The 20081-nt window shown below is 39.3% G+C and overlaps 1 protein-coding gene across 4 annotated transcripts in view; it reads right to left on the bottom strand.

The window, feature by feature from the left end:
• Window positions 1-3475: 3475 nt before the first annotated feature.
• The window catches only part of DIP2C (disco interacting protein 2 homolog C), a 309922-nt gene continuing 293316 nt past the window's right edge, over window positions 3476-20081 (bottom strand). For all 4 annotated transcript variants that reach the window (XM_027720744.2, XM_027720743.2, XM_027720742.2 and 1 more), the window contains 5 exons: window positions 15304-15361; window positions 14122-14196; window positions 13084-13258; window positions 11817-11940; window positions 3476-6965 (listed from right to left, as the gene is read on the bottom strand). In XM_027720744.2, the coding sequence (XP_027576545.1) occupies window positions 6713-6965; window positions 11817-11940; window positions 13084-13258; window positions 14122-14196; window positions 15304-15361 (685 nt within the window). In that variant the 3' untranslated portion in view covers window positions 3476-6712. The remainder of the gene's footprint in view (window positions 6966-11816; window positions 11941-13083; window positions 13259-14121; window positions 14197-15303; window positions 15362-20081) is intronic.

Genomic DNA, 20081 nt, shown 5'->3' on the forward strand with positions numbered 1-20081 from the left:
AGTGCACGTGCTTGCATGCAGGCACAGCAAAATGCAGTGGCATCATTTGGGCAGTGAGGCTACTGCCCTGTTAGGTGATCCACTGGAAATAGGAGCCTTTCAATGAAAGTTTTCATTTAAGAAAATCTGGGTTTTGTTAGAAGATTTTCACAATTGAGTGATCTCTAATAGTCATTTTATTATGGCTTTAAACAGCAGTTAAAAGGCTCTCATTCTGTTAAAAAGCTGTGCTACAAGATGAAAAACTAATTCCATCCTTTGAAGGAAAATAATTATACCTGAGACCACACTTCATTTGCTTTTTTCTTTCTCTTTGCTAACCAAAGAGCTGTAAGAGGAGGGAAGGGAAGAACTTAAACACTCTCCATTCAGTTTTTGCTGGCCCTACACCCTGGACTGGCAGGGTGGGCTGCGGGTTTCCATGAGGGATGCCCAGTGCCTGCCTCTGCAGCACACAGGCATTTTCAGGCTGTGCATCTCCATCCCTGCCTCATGCAGTAGCCAACCCAGGCTGAGCTGCTGTGGCTGCAGCAGAGCCACACAGGGATGTGCAGGGCAGTGACTGAGCAAATGCACTCGGGTGTGTATCCTCACCCCAGACCACAGCTACATGCCGTGGGGAGAGAGGAGGGCACGCAAAACAAATCCTTCTGTGGATTTCAGGAAAGTACCCAAATGTTTGGGAGAGGCATCCTAGAAATGCTAATGAGCACGTGTCTGTAAGGGAAAGTTTAATTCCTTTGTACCTCCTCAGCCACTAATATCCTTTGGGCAGTTGTTGGCTCAAATTCTTGTCTTCCTCTGCTCTGAGAATACTGCCTGTGCCACCCTCCCCTCCTGACCTGACTTCATGGAAACATTTATTTTTTTTTCCTGCAGCTGCTTTTTTTACCCTCGTCTTCTCCCAGGACTTCCCTGCTTCAGTCCTACCTTTTCCCTGATACAGACCTGGTTGTTTTTTTAGTTTTCTGAACCATTCAGATTGGGATAAACTCTGTTGTTGTCGTGCCCGTCTGTCCTCCTACCTCCATATATTTCCTCTCTTGGGTCTTATCCTAAAGCCCTTGGCTGAATTCATCAAGGGTAGTTCATCCAAGCCTCCAGACTAATTCCGGGGCTAAGAGTAGCAAGGCTGTGTGGCTCAGCATCTGGAGCTTCCAGATTTGAAATGCATTCACCTAAGTGAGAAAATTAAAATGTAGGCCCCTAAAATCAGGTACCCGATGCCACAGGGTTCGATAGTCTCAACTGCTAGTCCCTTATGCAAAGTCTTCTCTTTCCTGGTCTTCTTGCCCTTCTATACCAACTGCTTTTCCTAAACCTGCCCTTTGTTTATGCCTTTCTCCACTGGTGTCTTCAGCCTGGTGGCTCAGTACAGCTCTTCTCTAGGTGACTCTCCCGGCATCTCTGAACCTTTTCCACATGCTGCCAGTCACACTTGGAAGCCATTCCCTGTTGCAGAACTTCCACCACCTTCGTTCCCCTCCATGTGACAGAGCATCAATCTACTACAGCATGAAATTAAAACAAGATCAGCTTTGTGCCTCTAGAATCTGCCCATTAACTGGCCATCACAGTATAATATTTTGTAATAATCTTTAAAAATTATTATTTAGATGTGTTGTGGGATCCCTGGGGAAAAGACTTTGTTTTTGGTTTTGTTTTTGTTTTTTTCCTCCTATGGATCATAAGAGAATACAATAGTGTCTTGACTTTGGGGAAATCTTGTTTATGCAGATCAGAAAGAAGAGCACTCCTGGTAGTGACTTGGACTGGCATGATGCAGCATGACCTGAAATGCCCAGTCAGGATATGTGCCAGAGCTTGCAGAGATGGGCTGCTGCTGGTCTGCCCCATAAGAAAGTGGAGCTGCTGTTTCAAAGATGCTGACCTCAGTGAGGTGCAGCACAAATGAGGCAACGCTTGAGAGGGTTTTTGGACCAGTTTTTTGGGCCAGTTTTAAGGTGATACCCCTCAAAAGACAACAGAAAAAATATGAAAAGGAGAATCCTAAATCATGGTAAGTTGAGTGAGAGCTTTTGGAAAGGCGGGCTGCCAAATTAAACAATCCAGATATCAAAAAATAACTCAGGTTGAACTTTCATATTTTATCCCCAACCAAAATGATTAATTTTTACTTTCAGAATGCAGAATATAGTTACTTTTTTTCTCTTCAAATCTCAGTTTTAAAGGAAAAAGTTTCTCTAATGAAACAAAGAAACAAAAAATTCAAAATCAGGACTGGCTCTTACCCTGGGGACAGTGGGGTCCCCCCCTTTGGGATGATTTTTGCAGGCTTTACCTCTCCCCACATTGCCCACCCAGTTGTTGCCCATGGCAGTGGCCAGCCCAGACCCCCAAGCCACCTGCATGCCCACACAGGAGCCACAGCTGGGATTTGCATCTCCAAGGCTACAGAGAGTGTTCTGTGGCTGAGTGGGTTGACTGAGAGATGTGTTGGAGGAAGTTCAAAGTTCCCCCAAACTCAGCTCTCCTCTGTCTTTGCTCATAAGGTGACTGGTGAGAATTTGTTGTTGATCCCTGTGCATGACCTTCCCTCCCTGCCTTGACAATAATGGTGAATAAAGCAAATTTTTGTGTTGAAAAACAGAAAAGGAAAGCTGTATGGTCTTTTATCAAGCCTTTTTTTTTTTTTCCAGTTCTTACCTTATAATGAATAAATTATACTGTTCTTATTGTGCATGATTCTTCTAACCCTTCAATTTTTATTTTTTTTTGAGATTCTCCACCAGCTTTTCAGTGTTACAGCTACCGTTTGCCAAAACTATTTTTAAAATGTTGACTTGAAATATTTTGGCCTTTTAGAAACCCTAATCCCATTGACATAAAACATCAAAAACTTTTTTTTTTTTATGAAATGATTAGTAAAATTGAATCAGGAACTACTTGCTGTTCTGCCATCCTCTTCATTCTTCCATCCCTAACTTGCTCTCTTCTTCCCACAATTTCTGGGTTGCACTCTCTGCTCAGGCAAATTGTGGGTCCACAAACCTGTACCTGCCTCTTGTGATGAGCAACCTGAAATCTGAGCCATCAGAAATGGGATTTTATACCCTGAAATTCTCAGACAGGCCTCCAAATACAGGAGGACTCAGAATTGCACCCTTTGAAATAACATTTGAAAAATCAGAGCTGGGACTAAACCTCTTCTCTGGGGACGCTGCTACTCAGTGGCTGGGAGCCAACTCTGAAACCAAGGTATTTTTGGAAAAGGCCAATGGAAACAGGCAGATCACATTTCCAAGAGGTATCATCTGGTCGCCCAAGGCTTCTGAATCTGTAGGGAGGTTCTAGCCCCACATGTGTGTGACCAAGCAGTAACCCATATATTTCCACTGGCAGAAAGCTCCAGCAGAGCTGTAACACCTGGATCAGCAACTTACTTAGGCACTTATTAGCAGCACATTAGTAGAAAGACCTTGCAACAAAAGTGATAAGTGACAAATTTGAGGAGTTTTACAGTACTAATGCTTGTTATTGCTTCTCACAAAATGTTACCAAGCTTACAATAATCTTTACACTTTCAGCAAAAATGTGAACAGTATATTTGAATATATTAAAAAGAATTAAAAAAACATTTCACAAAAAACATTTGTTGCCATATGAAAGTCTTTCAGCAATAAATGCCCACACCGGTATTTAAACATTGTTAAAAGTATAATGATTTGTACTAATAAATTATGCAACAAGAGAGGTAAACAAAATAAAATTACAGTATAGCTCTCCATGTTCCTCCACTGAGCATCCGCAGCTCTCGGAAGCTCCATTTTAGATGACTAATTAAGAAACTGATATTTTCAGAGCAACAAAAATAAAAGCTTTTATTTGTTCATTTGAATATAAAACAGGCGTTATCACAGATGTACAAAGCGTACTGGTGGTTTAACATACAAGAAGGTTGCTGTCCTTTGCACATAAAAATTTTTGTTTGAATCTGTGATTGGCTGAGTTACATGAATTTCTCTAACCAGTCACCACACTCTATGAAATAACGCTGCTAACATTCAACTGATAAAAGGGACAGTCTTCCCTTGGGTAAAGTGTCAAGCAGGATTAAATATATATAATAAACAAGCACCATGAGGAATCTGCTCCTGTTTGATTAGTTTTGTGTTTAAATGTTCATTGTGTACCCTCTCTTTTTGTGCATGTGCATCGAGTTGATTACATGGTTTTGTCTGACTCCAAAAGCACAAGGTCACAAGACAAACATTTTATACATTCTCATGAATGGTTTATCTACAGTACAGTTTCTAATACAGAACAATCCTTCTTTATTGCTCAGTCTGATGGTGCTTAAATGTTTCCTTCCTTTTGCTTGCACAACAAAACCAGAAACTCAGTTTATCATTTCTCTTAACTCAGGATTTAACAACCACAGATGACAGGTTGCAGAAGAGAGCTGTTATTAACTGCGTTTCACAACTGCATTGCAGTTCTTTTATTCTCTACAAATGCAAAGTTGACTTCGTGAAGGTTAAAGTGATGCTTTGAACGACAGCAAGATTTGTTTTGCAGTACTGAGATCAGTGATAGCAGGACTTCACAAGTTAGTTCACACACTGCAATTATGTTTGTAATCAATCAACATCTCGTCTGAAACCTTACAACAACTTGCCATTAGGAACAGATTTTATTCTTTTTAGGGAGCAGAAAATGAATTTGACAAAGTATGGGATTGGTCTGCAGAGCATGAATAGGGCTATTCACAGGACAGTGAGGGCGGAAAAGATGGTCTGAAAGAAAACGCGTCTGACGTGGTGAGATGCTCTGTACTGTACATGCAGACTAAAACGTCCCTACCTCTTAAAAAGATTTTTAACACCCAGCATTGAGACTCCCTTAAACGTGATATAAACATGATTACATTTGCCCTGCAACAATCTTAGTCATGCATATCCGGTAATGAGAGCCAGCACATGAACGTCATTTGGGACAATAAGAAAAGCATTCTTGGACTGCAGCTGGTAAATCCCACTCTTGATCACAAACAGGTCAATTCAGTTACAACCACATGAAGGAAGGGGAGGTTTTAAAAAACGGGGCACGGGGCGCAGGGAAGACAACAGAACTGGGGAATCAAACCTCTCTTTTATCCAAAGGTAGTAAAATGAAGGCAGCTGTGATGCATGTTTTCCCACTCTTCTCCCGTGACGGCCTCAGGCTGGAGACCACGGGACTCCTCCGTTCTTTAAACAGGCAGATCGGTTCCTCTGATGTTTTAATGTGTTTAGGGACTAGTTAGCAGATGCACGATTCGTGCCAGGTCGGTTGTAGTGACTGTATGCTCCTCTCTGTTAAGGAATAAATTAAAGACCATCGAAACAATCGTTTCCTGTAAATGTAAACTGGATGCGTTGGCCACCGAGCTATGTGTCCTAGCTGAGAGGCAAATTGATAACTCTGTGCAAATAACCCCGAAATTTTTCCTTATAGCAATAAAAACACCAACTAAAACAATGAAAAAAATTGTGCAACAAAGTTCTGCAGCTAGACAACAGTGCTATTCCTCAACCTGCCTTTTCTAAGTCTAACAAGTGTATGCACATGCCAGCACAAATATTTATTGTTGCCTCCATGGCAAAGAAAAGAAAATTATTGTAGTGCATTTTTAGTCTTAAATTCATTCACTGCCTTAAAGGCAGCAATAATTCCACTTGCTGGTATCTAGAGGATTCTTTTTGACAGGGATACTTAGCAATCCAGGATTGCTTTTTTTTTTCCAAAAAATTTGTGAGTAACATTTGATTATCTACAGTGGGAGACACCATGCAAGTGACAAGTACTGCATTTTAAACTTTAAAATCTTTTGTCATTAGTGAATTTATATTTCATATATATATATTTGATGTGATACTATCCACTCAAGATAATACAACACTTTGTTTTTATATTAGCAAACATTTCAAGAGTTTAATATTCTTGAATGTTTTTTCTCTTTTATACTTCTAAAGAGATCAAAATAAATTAAACGTTTTGTACATAATTACAGAAGAAGTAGTTAACTTATTTTATCTTTTTAGTTTAGTACAAAGATATTTGCAAGCTCATTGCCGAAATACACCTTATTTATAAATTTCTTCCATTCTAATGCTAACAGCAAAGGCTCTTTGGCCTTTGGGCTTTCAGCATCTCTGACAGAAAGCTGCAAGATTTCTAATTGAAAGGTGCTACTTTGGGTATTCTCCTCGTACCACTACATAGTTTCCTAAGATGTGGGATCTGAAATGGCTTCAGTTAGTAACAGATCTGTATTCATCAGTTTTTTATGACATAGTAAAACAAATGAAGGAAACAATTATTTGTATTAGTATGCAAATTGTTTTAAAAGAATCCATTTGGAGGGCAGAATAAAAAAAAATCTACTTCAGCTTACTTAATGTAAAATACAAAGCCACATTTACTCAAAAAGCAGTATTGTCCAATAAGCAAAAAAAAAAAAAAAAAGTTTAAAATGGGCTTTTCCAACACACTGAAGGGCCTTACCCCATAGTCCTTCTTTTCTAAAATTTAGTGGTAAAAGAAAACATTTCACATTTTATTTCCTGCCAATCGTGACTGCTTTGAAAAGTCGTTATAGAAACAGTTCCATTCTGATGAGTGTCAGCATCTTATCTGCACACTTTTTTAGTGGACACAAAAAAATTTTATACATCTATAGTAAAGTCCATGGAAGCTTTAAGGTACAAGACTACATGTTGTAGGCCACATAGATGGGATCTAGCTGGTCTGCCAAAAATCCATCTCGTAGGTGCATACGTTGTTTCTCTCCACGGGAGTTGATAGGAATTACACCAATGTCCACAACCACCACCACCCCTACAATCAGATAGTGTTCCTCCAGCACCACGTTGGTGACCAAAGGAACCAGGTCCAAAGCTTCTTGCTCTGATCCATCCAGCTCAACTACAACGACTAATAAATTTGTCCAGGTAAACACCGCACTGGAATGAAAGAAAAAAATAATATTAGTGGTGGACTTTTTTATATCCTTTTCATTTTTATCCTTTTCCTTGCACCTTGGTTACCTTTTGTTTGGATTCCTTGGGCTCCTTCTGTGGGCTCAGTACAAAGTGTAAGCAGCAAGAGAGAACAGCCCCATGAGCTCTCGCTTTCATATTGCTGCAATATTAAGTTTTGGGCTAAACTTTACAGAAACTTGCTGGCTATATAAGGAGGTAGAAAGACAATGTGCAGTTCCCTCTGAAGCCAGAGAACTGGCCCAGCTCTGCTTTGTTCACAGAGTGATGTGTGTGTGTGGAGGTGTCTTCTCTGGGGTTTTTTGAACAGCAGCCCAGAAAAACCAAGGAGGTTAAAAGAGAAGGGACCAGTCTGAGCAGAAAGTTTTGTGGGATAAAACCTGCCTGCTGAAGGGGTGTGGAGCCCTGGGAAGGTACATGGCATAGTGCAGGTAGCACATGGGTCCCTGGTGGCCAGGGCAGGAGCATCCTCCTTGCACTGTCCTCAGCAAACACGGCTACGTGCCTTCTGGACTGGGCTGGCTGCTGTCCAGGCAGGTCAGAGCTCAGCACAAAAAAGCTGCAATTCTTCTGGACCAATTGGTTTCCACAGAAATAAGCTGTGTCTCCATCTGTTTTATTTTGGCTGTTTTCTTTCTCTTGCGTTTAAGGGGACAGGAGTTTTTACGTTCCTGATTAACAGTTGAGATGGTCAAGGGAACACCACTATCACCAGTATCTCCTCTTTGCTAAAAGAACTTTGTAAGACTCCAAAATTTTGGTTAAGCCCTTGAGCTGAAGCAGGTAAATTTTGGGTTCTGCTACCTGCCACCTTTTCTGGCTAAGAATAATGAATTTATCCTTCCAAACATGGAGGCTGGGAGGGTATCAAAGTCTGGTATATGCTTCCCTCCATCTTCCTCCCCATATCTCCAAGGTCTCCAAAGCCTCTGACAGCTCACAGGAGGTCAGCACAGCTCAGCCACAAAGAGCAATCTTATTCTTCCTTGCAGGTGTTTAAGACACAGACAATGGTTCTTTCTTTCTCTAACTTATTTTGTAGAATAAATAATAATATTCTACACATGTAAGTCATACATCAAGCCCTGTACTTTACTCTCCTTTACCTTATAAAATCAGGGGATAAGTTCCCAGAACTGTCTTGAGCATAAGGATCTGAAATTTAGAATATATTATGTATATAAGCCACCTTCAAAAAGAGCTACTTGCCTGAAGGTCAATGCTTGATTGAGACAGAAATGCATCGTTTTAGTCTACTAAGACAATTATGAATACCCCTGTACTGTGGAAACATATCTTACTTTGCCCAAAAATTAGGTATGGAAATGTGCTCTATGTTGGTGCTTGACAGAATGGATTTTAGGAGAAAAGTACTTACTCTTAAAAAAAAAAAATTAATTTTCAGATCCTGCCAAAGTAGTATTTGATTGAATTCTTATGTGGTTATTGATCTGGAAAACTAATGAGCAGCCAAAGCAAGTCTGAACAGGGCTCTTTTGACTTATTACTGCTGTGAAATAAATTTTCATTTGTAATTATGTTTTCACAGACATTCTAGTAAGTTTTGATTGATGCTGCATGTTAACAAAGCAAAGTATCAGTCTGCACAGGTTACCATCTCCAGAGAGGTCCTGGAGTTTTTATGGATTGCTGTACAAACATCTAAATTAGTACTGTATATATTTTAATAAAAAAGCCTGGGGAGGATTTATTAAAATATAAGATAGCGTTTGGAACCATGTACTCCTACCTTGTTACTTCAGAAAGCAATTAATAGCAAGATTAAGGAGCAGGTCCCTAAAACATGGCTTAGAAGAAGTTAGTTTGTCTGAATTCAGGAGACTGATTTCCAAAACCTTCATGACGTTTCTATTAAGTCCCAGTGCCACTGCCACTTTCAAGAGGGTTTCAATTTAATTTAAAACTCATTTCATATGTCATGTTTCTAAGTCACTGGTGACCACTGTAAGTAAAAGGAAATATTGCTTTTTATGTTCTCACCAGTTAAGATGAAGATACATAGGCCAGCATGCATCACTTATGAATACATTAACTTTCTAGCCTTGATGAATACAGAAAAATCAAACCAAAAAACTAGGGACACAAGAAGGCTACCCTTCCTGAAGAAATTATGGAGTCACACCCAAAAGATGCAAAATAATGAACTGAGCTGGGAATGGCCCCTCCTGCTGCTTCCATGTCATCAAATGCTTCAGGAAAAACAAGGAAGTTGTTGAAACATCTCCAGAGAAAGAAGCTCCTAATTGTTTCCTTCTCCAAATACCTTGTGTAGCTTTACCTATTTGTCATTACGCAGAGGGAGAAAACCACTTCTTAGCAAATTCCAGGAAGCTCTGTTTTATTTATCTTTTGAGGCTTTGATGTTTAATTGCGTCAACAATGTGACTTAATTAAAACACACCCATTATTTTTCAAGATATTTTGTGGAATTAAAAACACTTTCAAAAATGCCTGGTGCAGGTGTAAATCACAATAAAAATGGACTGTGCCACTCTTCTGCTTGTTACATATTGAGACACAGGAGGCCCAGAGACCGTTGACTTTGTGCTAAATTTTTTTAAGAGAAAAGAATAATTTTAAATGACCTTTCAGATCTGATCCTCAATGACAGAAGTTGCCCAGCAGGATGACATGTCAGTCAACAAGTCACCACTTTCCTCAACAGTGTCAAATGTTACAAAATGAGCATGTGTTTCTTGGAGGCTGTTTTTACAATCTATCAACTGGACATACCCAGTACCCTTTGTTTGCAACAGGAATTGATGCAGTTAAATCCTTAATGGGTCATTGTAACCGAAACAACAACGGTCTCTAACAAGAAGAGAGACTCAGTGTCCCTGTCCACAGAAAGGTATATACAAATTATATATAAAAAGAAAGATTTAGCTGGCTATTATTTTGTCAAGGGATGTTTCACAAAGACAAGAGAAGGGTCTCTAAGAGAAGGTGAAAGAAAAGTTATATGAGAAAAGTCAAGGACAGTCAGGACAAGGACTATGAATGAAAATTCCATGATGTTGGTTTGAGAGAGCTGTTATGCAGAGCATTGGTTAGGAAGAGGTTGGGAACTGTGAGATAACCATATGTTGTCACTCTGAACTATTGTGTGTTCCTTTTTGGCAGGGATCTCATCAGAAACACATCTAACTCATCAGCAATCTCTCTTTATGAGGAAAAAAACAACCCTGAAAACTTTAAATATTGATCTTTGGGCAAAGGGTAGCAATAGTACAGAACGCTTTCTGAAGTCTTGCTCATGTGCCTTGTACGTTACCACTCAGCTACTGGGAAAAGTTAAGGCACTGAGAATTATTTGCATGTACTTCTACATCCTTGCAGAAATTCAAGGCCTTTTCTCTGGTCATACCAGCTTACCCCCAGCCCTTTTTTAGTTGCCACTATCCCACTCAGGATTTCTGTGATCATGGAACAAAAACAACCACGAAAGTGCTCTCACCAGTCGTGAAAACAGGAACATAATTTAAGCATTTTTGGGTACTGAAACCCACAATGACATTTCTGCAGTAAAATATGGCTACTTTATTCACTGCCCATGAGCTCATAATTTGAGGGGATGCAAACCTCTGACAAATAATTACTGCTGAACACATCAATTTATGAATCTGTGGCCATCTTATAATAAGGCAGTCCTTAAACAGCTTGATCTGAAAACTTTCCATCCACTGCTGATACTGATCTGCTGCATTTTCAAGGGCAATTTAATGACATTCTTAAAGTGTTCACACTGGTCTATATAAGGGCATGGAATCTGGCTCCCTGTGTAATGGGTGGCTGGAACATGACTGAACCACCACTGATGATGCTCTAGGGAGGAAGCAATAAGGCAAAATCTCAGTGACAGTCAGCCAAGCAACTAACTGCATTAATTTTAACAGACTTCTAAGAAAAAAGCAAAGTGTTTTACTGAAGAAACCAGTTCAGCAGCTGTGCTTCATTCATTATTAAGCTTCCTGCTATAGGCCATACCTCTGCAGCCAGAATTGAAAAGAAAAGTGAGAGTCACGTCTTATATTCACTAAATTGCTGTGGCTGTTGCGACAGGTTCACTTTGGTTGAAAGGTGAATAACTGAGCTGAGGTTGTGTCAAAACAAAACAACTACCTGACTCAGTCTCCTGATGCAAAGCAATAATGAAAAGCAATTTGTTCTCATGTTGGCCTCGAAAAATGATTACATTCTGTGTACATCCGAGGATGATACATTGATTAAGACAACATCATTATTAACTCATTGATTTAGTGCTTCAATTTCCATTGCGACCTTGATTTGATCACTGCTGCATTTATTAATAACCAATTCAAAAATAACAGTGTGTTCACTAATAAAGTTTATTAGTGTGTTCATTTATTTGAAATGTTCGCTTGCTTACTCCTTTTAGTAACGACACTCCTAAGGTTTCAATTCTTATCAGTTTGCTTTTCCTGCTTGGAATGTACATCTCAAACTCCAAGAAACAGCTACTGACCTACCTGAGATCTGTTTGTCTCTCTCCAATTAAAAGTTTATCCCTTCACTTGTATTTAAAACCACAAAAAAACCCCAAAAAACCAAAAAAAGAAACATACTGAATGAACTTAGCAGAAAACAGTCCTTTCTGATTAAATCTGCTTGTGAAAAGTTTCCATCCTAAGGATACATTTGCAGCTGGGTTATAAATCCTGTGACCATCCCGACAGGCTATTTCCTGGATCAATTGCAATATCCAAGGAAAAAACCCAGATGTTATAGATATTTCAGCTTTTTGTAAGGGCCCTGGTGTTATATAATCCTTACCATTCTGTGATGCTCTTGTGTGCTCTAATTACAGAGGTTTCAATATCGATTGGATGGTACCTCATCCCTCGTAATTCCATGGCTTCATCTAATGCACCCACAACATAAAGTGCATCATGGCGTTCTGGTTGTAAAGGAAAAAAAAGTCAATGATTCTATTCTCCAGTACATTAAATTACAAAAATGTTCACATTAAGAAATAAGTTAAATAAGTATAAGATAAGTTATCCTTGAATTTCTGAAACGCCAATGTGATTTCAGAACTAATGAGCATTTTCCATTACTGAGGTGCAATGAAGAGCAAAAAACAGAAGAAAGGAAGGAAGGCAGAAATACTATTCCCATTGGAAGAAGACAAAAGTGGAAATTTTTATTCAAAGACAGTGGCATAAATTCCTGTTTTTCTCCCAGGTGGATGTAGAACAGACTCATTCTTTTTTTAAGGTGCTCTAAATAGACAATAGGGTCCTTGTTTCTCTCTGTTTTTTTGAAAGAGAAAGGACAGATTTCATCCTAACAGTATGGCTAGGAGCCCTACTTGGCCAACAGCCCCAACTGACCAGCTCAGTCACCTCTGCTCGTGCCTTGTGCTTCCCAAAAATTATGGGAAAGTAATATTTTCCCAAGCGCAGACTTGGTGTGCCTGGCAGCGCTGGTTCACTTACATGAGTACACAAGACAAGGAATCTCATTAAAACAAGTAAGAAAATACTGTGCCTTCCTGACAGAAACCCACACACCCCACAGCTTCTCCTGCAGGCTACTGCTTGTGTTACATTTCAGTAACCAGCTCCACAGGTTTAAAGACAGGAAAATCTGAGAAATGGACACCTTCTGTGAATAGGTTTATGACAGAGGAATTATTAGAGGAGGTGGTGGTCACAGGAGGGACAGGGCTCAGACTCCCACCAGGCTTTTTCTACCTGCACAAATGCATTCCTGCGGACACAACTGCCAGAGCAAATGATGGCAGTTTCAGCTGCCTTTCATATTTTTCAAGTTGAAGCACTGGACACATTAACAGTGCCAAAATGTCATTGGTGGAGGGGATTTATAGCACCTGAGGGGGAGTAAAGGAAAAGCAACTGTTTCAGCAGGGAAATCTCACCCTCTCTTTTATTTTCTGATTATTTTAACTAAGGCTGTTTTGCAGTTCTACAGGTTTCACAGATTGAACATGTCAGGTACCGCAGGTGCAGAGATGTGGTGTCAGCCTCAAAATAATCCACATTATTTGCACAGACCTGGATGATGGGAAAGCTCTTACCTCCATTTGCATCTGTGAGTTCTGTTCTTCTCAGGAACCCCAGATAGCCAGTTCTAGCCCAAATAGTCTGTGTGTCTCCAAAGCTGAGTCTCGAATTAAAATGATCTGATTGCAAAGATTCATCTCCATAGATGGTAAAATACCCACTGGCGTTGTGAGTGCTGTGAACCCATATCTAAGTTAAAAGCAATTATACTGGTATTAATTAAAGTAGCTTTTGAGAATGAAGCATTATTGAAAATTCTTGATGCAAATACTTTTAATTATAGCTAGAAAATACTATAAATGCCTATAGACCACAGTGCTCTTCCTATAGTTCCCCCCTCCTGGTTCAGTGTATTTACTCCGGCAGAGCATCCTCCATGAACACCAGATAGACAGATTATTTTAAAAGGTGAAACCCAGGGACCTACAGGGAAAGGTTCATTTCATCGAACTCAAGGCATCATGGAAATTTTTACTATTTCAAATTAATGAAATCTTACAGAAACATTCAAATTAGATTGTAGTTTTAATTATGACTAAACACATTCTTCATTTTGTTAACTAGATTTTTAACTGCTCGAAAACATTTTTTTTCCTCACTGTAGAAAAATAAAATAAATTTGAAAAACATAAAGCCTTGCTAAACTCAGTTAATGTGAGTACTTCAGTGCAATGAAGCACAATGATTATAGAGAATAGCACTAGAAAACCATCTAGCTGAAATTAGACTAATCAATAAACTTACTTTTCATGTAAGTTTCCATCAGAATTAGTAAAGCACCAAGTATAAAATACAGTTAGCAAATGTAGATTTTTTCATTTTTTTTAACTTAAGCTATTATTAGCATTTAGCAAGTATGTTACTAGCAATTTTAATAATGATATAAATATTGTGCTCCACACTTTATATACTATAAAGATCAGTAGAATTCACTATTTTCTTAACTGGGCATTTGATAAGATGTATTATAGGAAATCATTAGCATGCATGACAATAGCTTTATCTCTGCAATTTAGTTCAGAGCATACAAAGTTCAAGTTCTCATGACTCACCTCACCAAGATGAGAATCTCCTAAGGGTCCCTTTGTTTCTGGATTAGCAATAATGATACGTACTCCTGGCAGAATCTATTGAAAGAAAACATGAGGTAGTAAGAAAGTAGGTACTGGCTTATGCAATCATATTCTGACTCTTTGTCCCCAAAGAACCTTCATTAAAAACTAGAAGAAATCCTTAAAAAGTTAAGGTAGACTCATAACATAAAAAACTAAAATAATCCATAGATTTAATAAATTCTGAGATATCTGGGAAATGCGACAAAACTTCTCCTTGTGAAAGTCCTCTACCAAACGTTCACCTACAATACAAAAATCCTACCAAATGGCCCCAGTCGCTCTGAGAGTACACATTAGGACAGACAAACCCCCCAGTGCTACCCACATGAACCTTTGGCCTGAAAAAAGAAGCCAGAGGAATTATGCAAACTCTTCAGGATGATGAGATGATCTCATGTAAGTGATGTTTAACCACTACAGAGATAGATGTTAAAACCTTAAAATAGAAAAGGAAGCATCCTCTGACTACTAATGTTTGCAGAGCTATGGACAGAAAGCTTTAGATGAGCATCCACAGCATCAAGAGCCATCGATGAGCAGGGAGTGCCTCAGGGGCTCAGTGCAGCACCGATGGCATGTTTTCTTCCTCCCAAAGGCAAAGCACACTTAGCTGTAGACCTCGGTCACCAGCACATGGCCAGACACTGCAGCCAGAGGCAGAGCTGAGAGCAGCATCCCATCTCTGTGAGCTGGTCCTGTGTCCTCACCCTGTCCCCACAGCGATGTCACCTCTGCAAGTGATCAGTAGCCCATGAGTTCAGTGTTGGTCATCTCTAACCAGTTCTTAGTGGAGGTAGGTCTACCTTGAGAGAACTGCCTGCACCAGTATCACATTTCCTGGCTGTTTCAAGAGTGAGACGCAGGGGATGAAATACCTTCTTTTTGCATAAAAGAAGGAAATGATTTTTACATGAAAGAGGGAGGTACAGCTTCTGAGAGGGCAGTAACGCAAAAGTTACCACTGTTGTGCTGTAACCTCAACAGTAAAAGAAGGACATCAATCTGCACAGCTGATAACGCCTTCCCCAGCACTACTTTTATGCAAAAATGAACAGAAATGGATATTTAGTGAAAACATTTACCATAAAAGGTACATGTAAATCCTCTTTCAGTACTTACTTTTCCAGACTCCATGAGAGGCAAACTATGTGGAGATCCTCTTTCGACTAAACGAACTCTGTAAAATACACGTAAAATAATATGCATAATACATAGTTGCATTTATTTGCTTTTCATTAACATTTATTTCTAAAAGGAATGGTTAATGGTTGCAGAGTTTAATGCTATTTCAGGAAGAGATGAAGCTTATATCCTGTAGAACATAATCAGACTCAATGTTTTATATTAGTCAAGACTTATGCCTGGGAAAATAATGAAAAAAAGATGTGTGTGAACGTTTTCTTAAATAATAAATTCTTCAAATGTAGTTGGTGCCTTTTATTTGGTTTTGATAGACTTTTGTAAATGGAATTCCATGCAAAAATATATTCACAACAAGAGGAATCTAAAATATTGGTTTCCCAAAGGAACATCATAAAAGCCAGGGCACAAACACAAAAGCATGTGAGCTGAGTGAGCAACCACATTCCACAAGTATCTAACAGTTAAAATCAAAATCATATCAAAATAACTCATAATCTGGCCTCAGTTTCAAATCTGCATTTGTAATCTTTTCATTGTTTTCAATGGACAGTGGTTGATAAACATTTTAATATTAAGAAAAATAATTTAATGAAAAATGTTATTACTGCTGAGGTCAGACCCTTTCTCTGAGTGTGGCTTTCTGGTCCTCTCTCTTCCTTAGAGAAATTATTTTCCCATTAAAGCAACAGGAATAGCATCTCTCCTTCAGTGGTATGATGGTCTGAAAGGAAATATCTCATTTAACCTTAGAAAAGTACTCAGCAGGTTAGAATGGAAGAGACTTTCAGGTCCTAAAATAGCTGATGATCTCAGCCAATAGATGGCAAAGAAAATTTGGTAACATCTAGGCATTCCTGTATCCTAAGTAAGTAACTTAGAAGTTCTAACAACCATGAAAACCTTAAACTTCCCATTCATGAAAATTATTCATAATCCACTTAACCAAGCTAAATCTGGACTGGTGTCCAAAGACCTGTTCTTACCTCTCTCCTCCACTCAGTTCCTGATATCAGAAAGGAAAAAAACAATACAAGATGCCTAAAAATCAACCCTGTAAAAGGTAAAGATGAAACATCAGAAGACAAGAAGACACAGCTGGGAGCAGATGGGTGGAGACCTGGATCCAGTTAAGCTGCTCATAAAACTGCAGTCTGTTAGGAGCAGTCACGATAGATCTTTTTTGGACTGTTTTGAGGTCTTTTTATAGCCAGAGTACCACAGTGCCTAGTTTGGGAAAGGAGAGATGAGACACAGCTTGAAGTCCCTTTGGAGAAGAAGAAAGCTTTGGCAAGTTCAAACCCTCAACATAAAGTAGACGTAAAAAGATCTTTTTTTTTCCCCTTTTTTTCCCCCACTATTTCTTTGCTCCAAGAGTCTTCTATAAAAGATAGGACTGTTGAGGTCAAGGGAGGAATAGTGAACAGTGTTTTATCTGCAGTTCTAGAAAGTCTCTCAACCTTGATGGATGGGGCAGGGCTAAGCCCTGAGACATTGCACATCAGTGTGAACAGCTCCTCACACTAGCAGAAAGATACAACCCAAATACCCAGCAATTTCAGATGGCTTTTCCAAGTCATTCTGAGATGAAAAGGATGTAAAGTGCCCTACAAGGGGCACTTCCTGGAGCAGGCACAATTAGGCAGCTGCAGCCTGACCTGCAAGGTGTGTAACAGGAACCACTTTCCAACATTTGTTCAACAGCCACAAAATTCCCAGACAGAGCCTGAAGCACTAATTGCCACTTCTGTGTGTTACCTTTAATGTTACATTGTCCTTGTTTTACACTGTCCTTGTTTTACTCTCTGAAACCTCTGCTGTGCTACAGGTGTGCACAAATGCCTGTGTTTTCTACAAGATTTTCTGCCTCCCACCAGCTGAAGAGCAGTAGAGTCCCCACTGGATTCACGGCAAAAGCTGTGAAGCTACAACATCCATCTGTTCATCCAGGGATACAGATACAGGGCAGCAGAAACCCAGCTCACAGGAGCTTCACTAAAAGGTGTGTGTGCAAGGTTAAATTAATGGTAATCTACATCAGCCACGCTTGTTTTGCTGTTCGAATGGCAGCCAAATCATAGGGACTTAGGAGTATTCAGCAAAGGTTGTAAAAATAACTCTCTGTATATTGAAATGACATGAAATATTTCAAAAACCAGTTGTTACTAATGCCTACATATTTCTGCCTTTGTATACATTTCTTTGTTCTGTAAAATCCATATTAGCGTAGAAACAGAAAATGTCTTGAACTGAGTTTTTCCAAACTCATATCTCGCAATAGATATTTGCAGAGAGGTAGCTATTCTTGGAAGAACTAGTCATCATCTTATCCACTTGGTACCTCCTTTAACAGGCAGTTATCTTACCTATTATTTATGAACATTTGTCAAATGGAGATGATCTTAAAAAAAAGACAATTTAATAAACCTCAGCCATAAGCACTGTTAAGAGGGATGGTGTAACCAAGGTCAGGAACTACTTTATATAATTTAAGATACATTTAAAGACAATTCTATTTGGATAACAGTAGCAAAAAAACCTCTGGGGCAGGAAAACTGTATGTCAGAACTGTCCAGCTGCCCAGAGATACTGCTGGCCTTTGTTCCCTTCCCATCATTAAGACATTTTCTCCGTGAAGTGTTGCTGAACTCCAGGCCTAGCAAAAATCACATATAATAAAGTGATACATTCAATAGTCAATGGCGTTGAGTACTGGAAATGAATCAACAGTCATAAATCTGACAACCTCCTCTTTGCTTTCAGCATCTGTGCTTCTCATCTTGTTCTTATTATCACCATCATATTCTTCTAGTTTCTTTCTCCACCTATTTCATTTAGCCTTGTCTGATTTTTTAGCACATGATGATCCAGAAGGTGCAATTTCTCAGTTTCCAGCTCTGTTAAACCTCTCCCACTCTTTGCTCACCACCTCAAATCCCTACAGAGTTCTCACGGCAGTGCACTAAATATAGAAACAGCATTTCCTGGAGGTTTTCTGCAAGGGCCCTGTTAGCACTCAAACCATTGGATTCCTTTTTAAAAAGTTTCTGCTAAGCTCACAGTCCATTTGGGAACATGCTGTTAAACCTCTAAAAAATCCAAACTAATAAAAGATATTTTGCCACAAAGAGATTTCAAAAAAATATAAGTTAGACATGGCATTCTGATGCTACCAGCTTTTATCTGCATACTTAATTTTAAATCTGTAATAGTCTTATTAAATCTACTGGGATTAGATACTGTGAATAAATTATGGCTATTAGGCAATTTTTAAAATTAGTTTTACTGTGCCTCAGCATAAAATATTCAATTGTTCCCACTCTTTCCCAAGAGATTTCCACTTTTCCACTAACAAACACAGACAGTAGACACACTTGAGAACTTCTTTGCTTCCCTTCTAAGTGAACAGCATCACTATCAAGGCTGGTCTGATGATTAAGAATTGGTCTGGTAGGCAAACTAAAAATGCAGAATACCCTGTCAGACCCCTAATAAGAACCCCTCTGAATTACAGCTCCTTACAGTCTCCTTAGGACAATGTTAGCAAATCGTCTCCAAATTCACAAATAATCATAATGTGCTCCCAGGCAGCAGAGGTCCAGAAAGGGCAAGTCCTGTTTCTCTGCAGTGCTCCAGCCATTCTTTGTTAGGAGTGAAAACAGCCTCTTACGAAGAGAGTACAAAGCCTTCCCACTGCTTTCTGCTGCCTTCAAGTCTTGCTGGGAAGGGCAGAGGAGAACATGGCAGTAGAGCCAGACTGGGCAAAGAGCCTGAAAATCAAGTGGATGGGAGAAAACATGCTGCCTTTGGGCGTGAAAGATACTTTTGCACCTTCTGGTGGTTTGCAGCCAAGCTGAGAGGGAAAACATAAATGAGAGACCCAATCTAGGGCAGACACGAGGTTTCTCTCCCATCAAAATGTATGACTGAAGGGGAGAGAGAGAAGATGATTAAGAATTGTTTCACTGTTGCAAAGCCATAAGCAATGATGATATGCAATGAATCTGTAATATTTACACAGAATAGTATAGGAGAGTATATTTTTTATAATTCTTTTCCACTGGTCCTTAAGAATTTTTTCTTAAAAAGAGATCTGTACAGTTGAGAAAGCTGCCTATGTTTCAAAGTCTTGCTACCAGGTTTTAATAGGGAATACAGCTACTCCACCAGTATATGCCAAACTTCTTTTCTTGCTACAATTTAATATATTGAACAGATTTCATCTTTAAACCAAACACTTACTATAGAAAAGTAGGAATGAAATCTGACTTCAGAACAAAAACTGGACAGCTATAACTAACTGGGCACTGTAATCACTGTGCAGCAAAGGGCTCTTGAAATAGAGTAATGATGTCTTTCTGCCCAACTATCTTATACGAAACTGCAAATTTTGCTTATGCTCCTTTTTAGATCTGGTCCATTTTGGTGATGAAAACTCTCCAAAATATACTCCACAGCTTGCTAGTACTTCACACTAATCAGAGAGTTTGTCAGCAGAGCTATTAAATATTGCTTTGGGAATCTGCAGGGGCTGGAGTGTGTGGAGTGGTACCAACCAACACTACAGTGCCAAAACTGGGCAATCCTTCAAAGCTGGCTGTGCTGTGGCTCTGAGAAAGACTTTGGAATCTGTGATTCTAATAGAGATGGAAAGAAGCTATGAGGTCATCCAAGTCTTGCTCTCTGCCAAAAAAAGACTGCTCCCTGCAGTGCACTTTTGAGTGCTTTGTCTGCTCCTGTTACAGTATTTCAAATGA

Source organism: Pipra filicauda, unplaced genomic scaffold (genome assembly GCF_003945595.2).
Source record: "Pipra filicauda isolate LSUMZ 115617 unplaced genomic scaffold, ASM394559v2 scaffold94_size2452230_pilon, whole genome shotgun sequence".
Classification (NCBI taxonomy): domain Eukaryota; kingdom Metazoa; phylum Chordata; class Aves; order Passeriformes; family Pipridae; genus Pipra; species Pipra filicauda.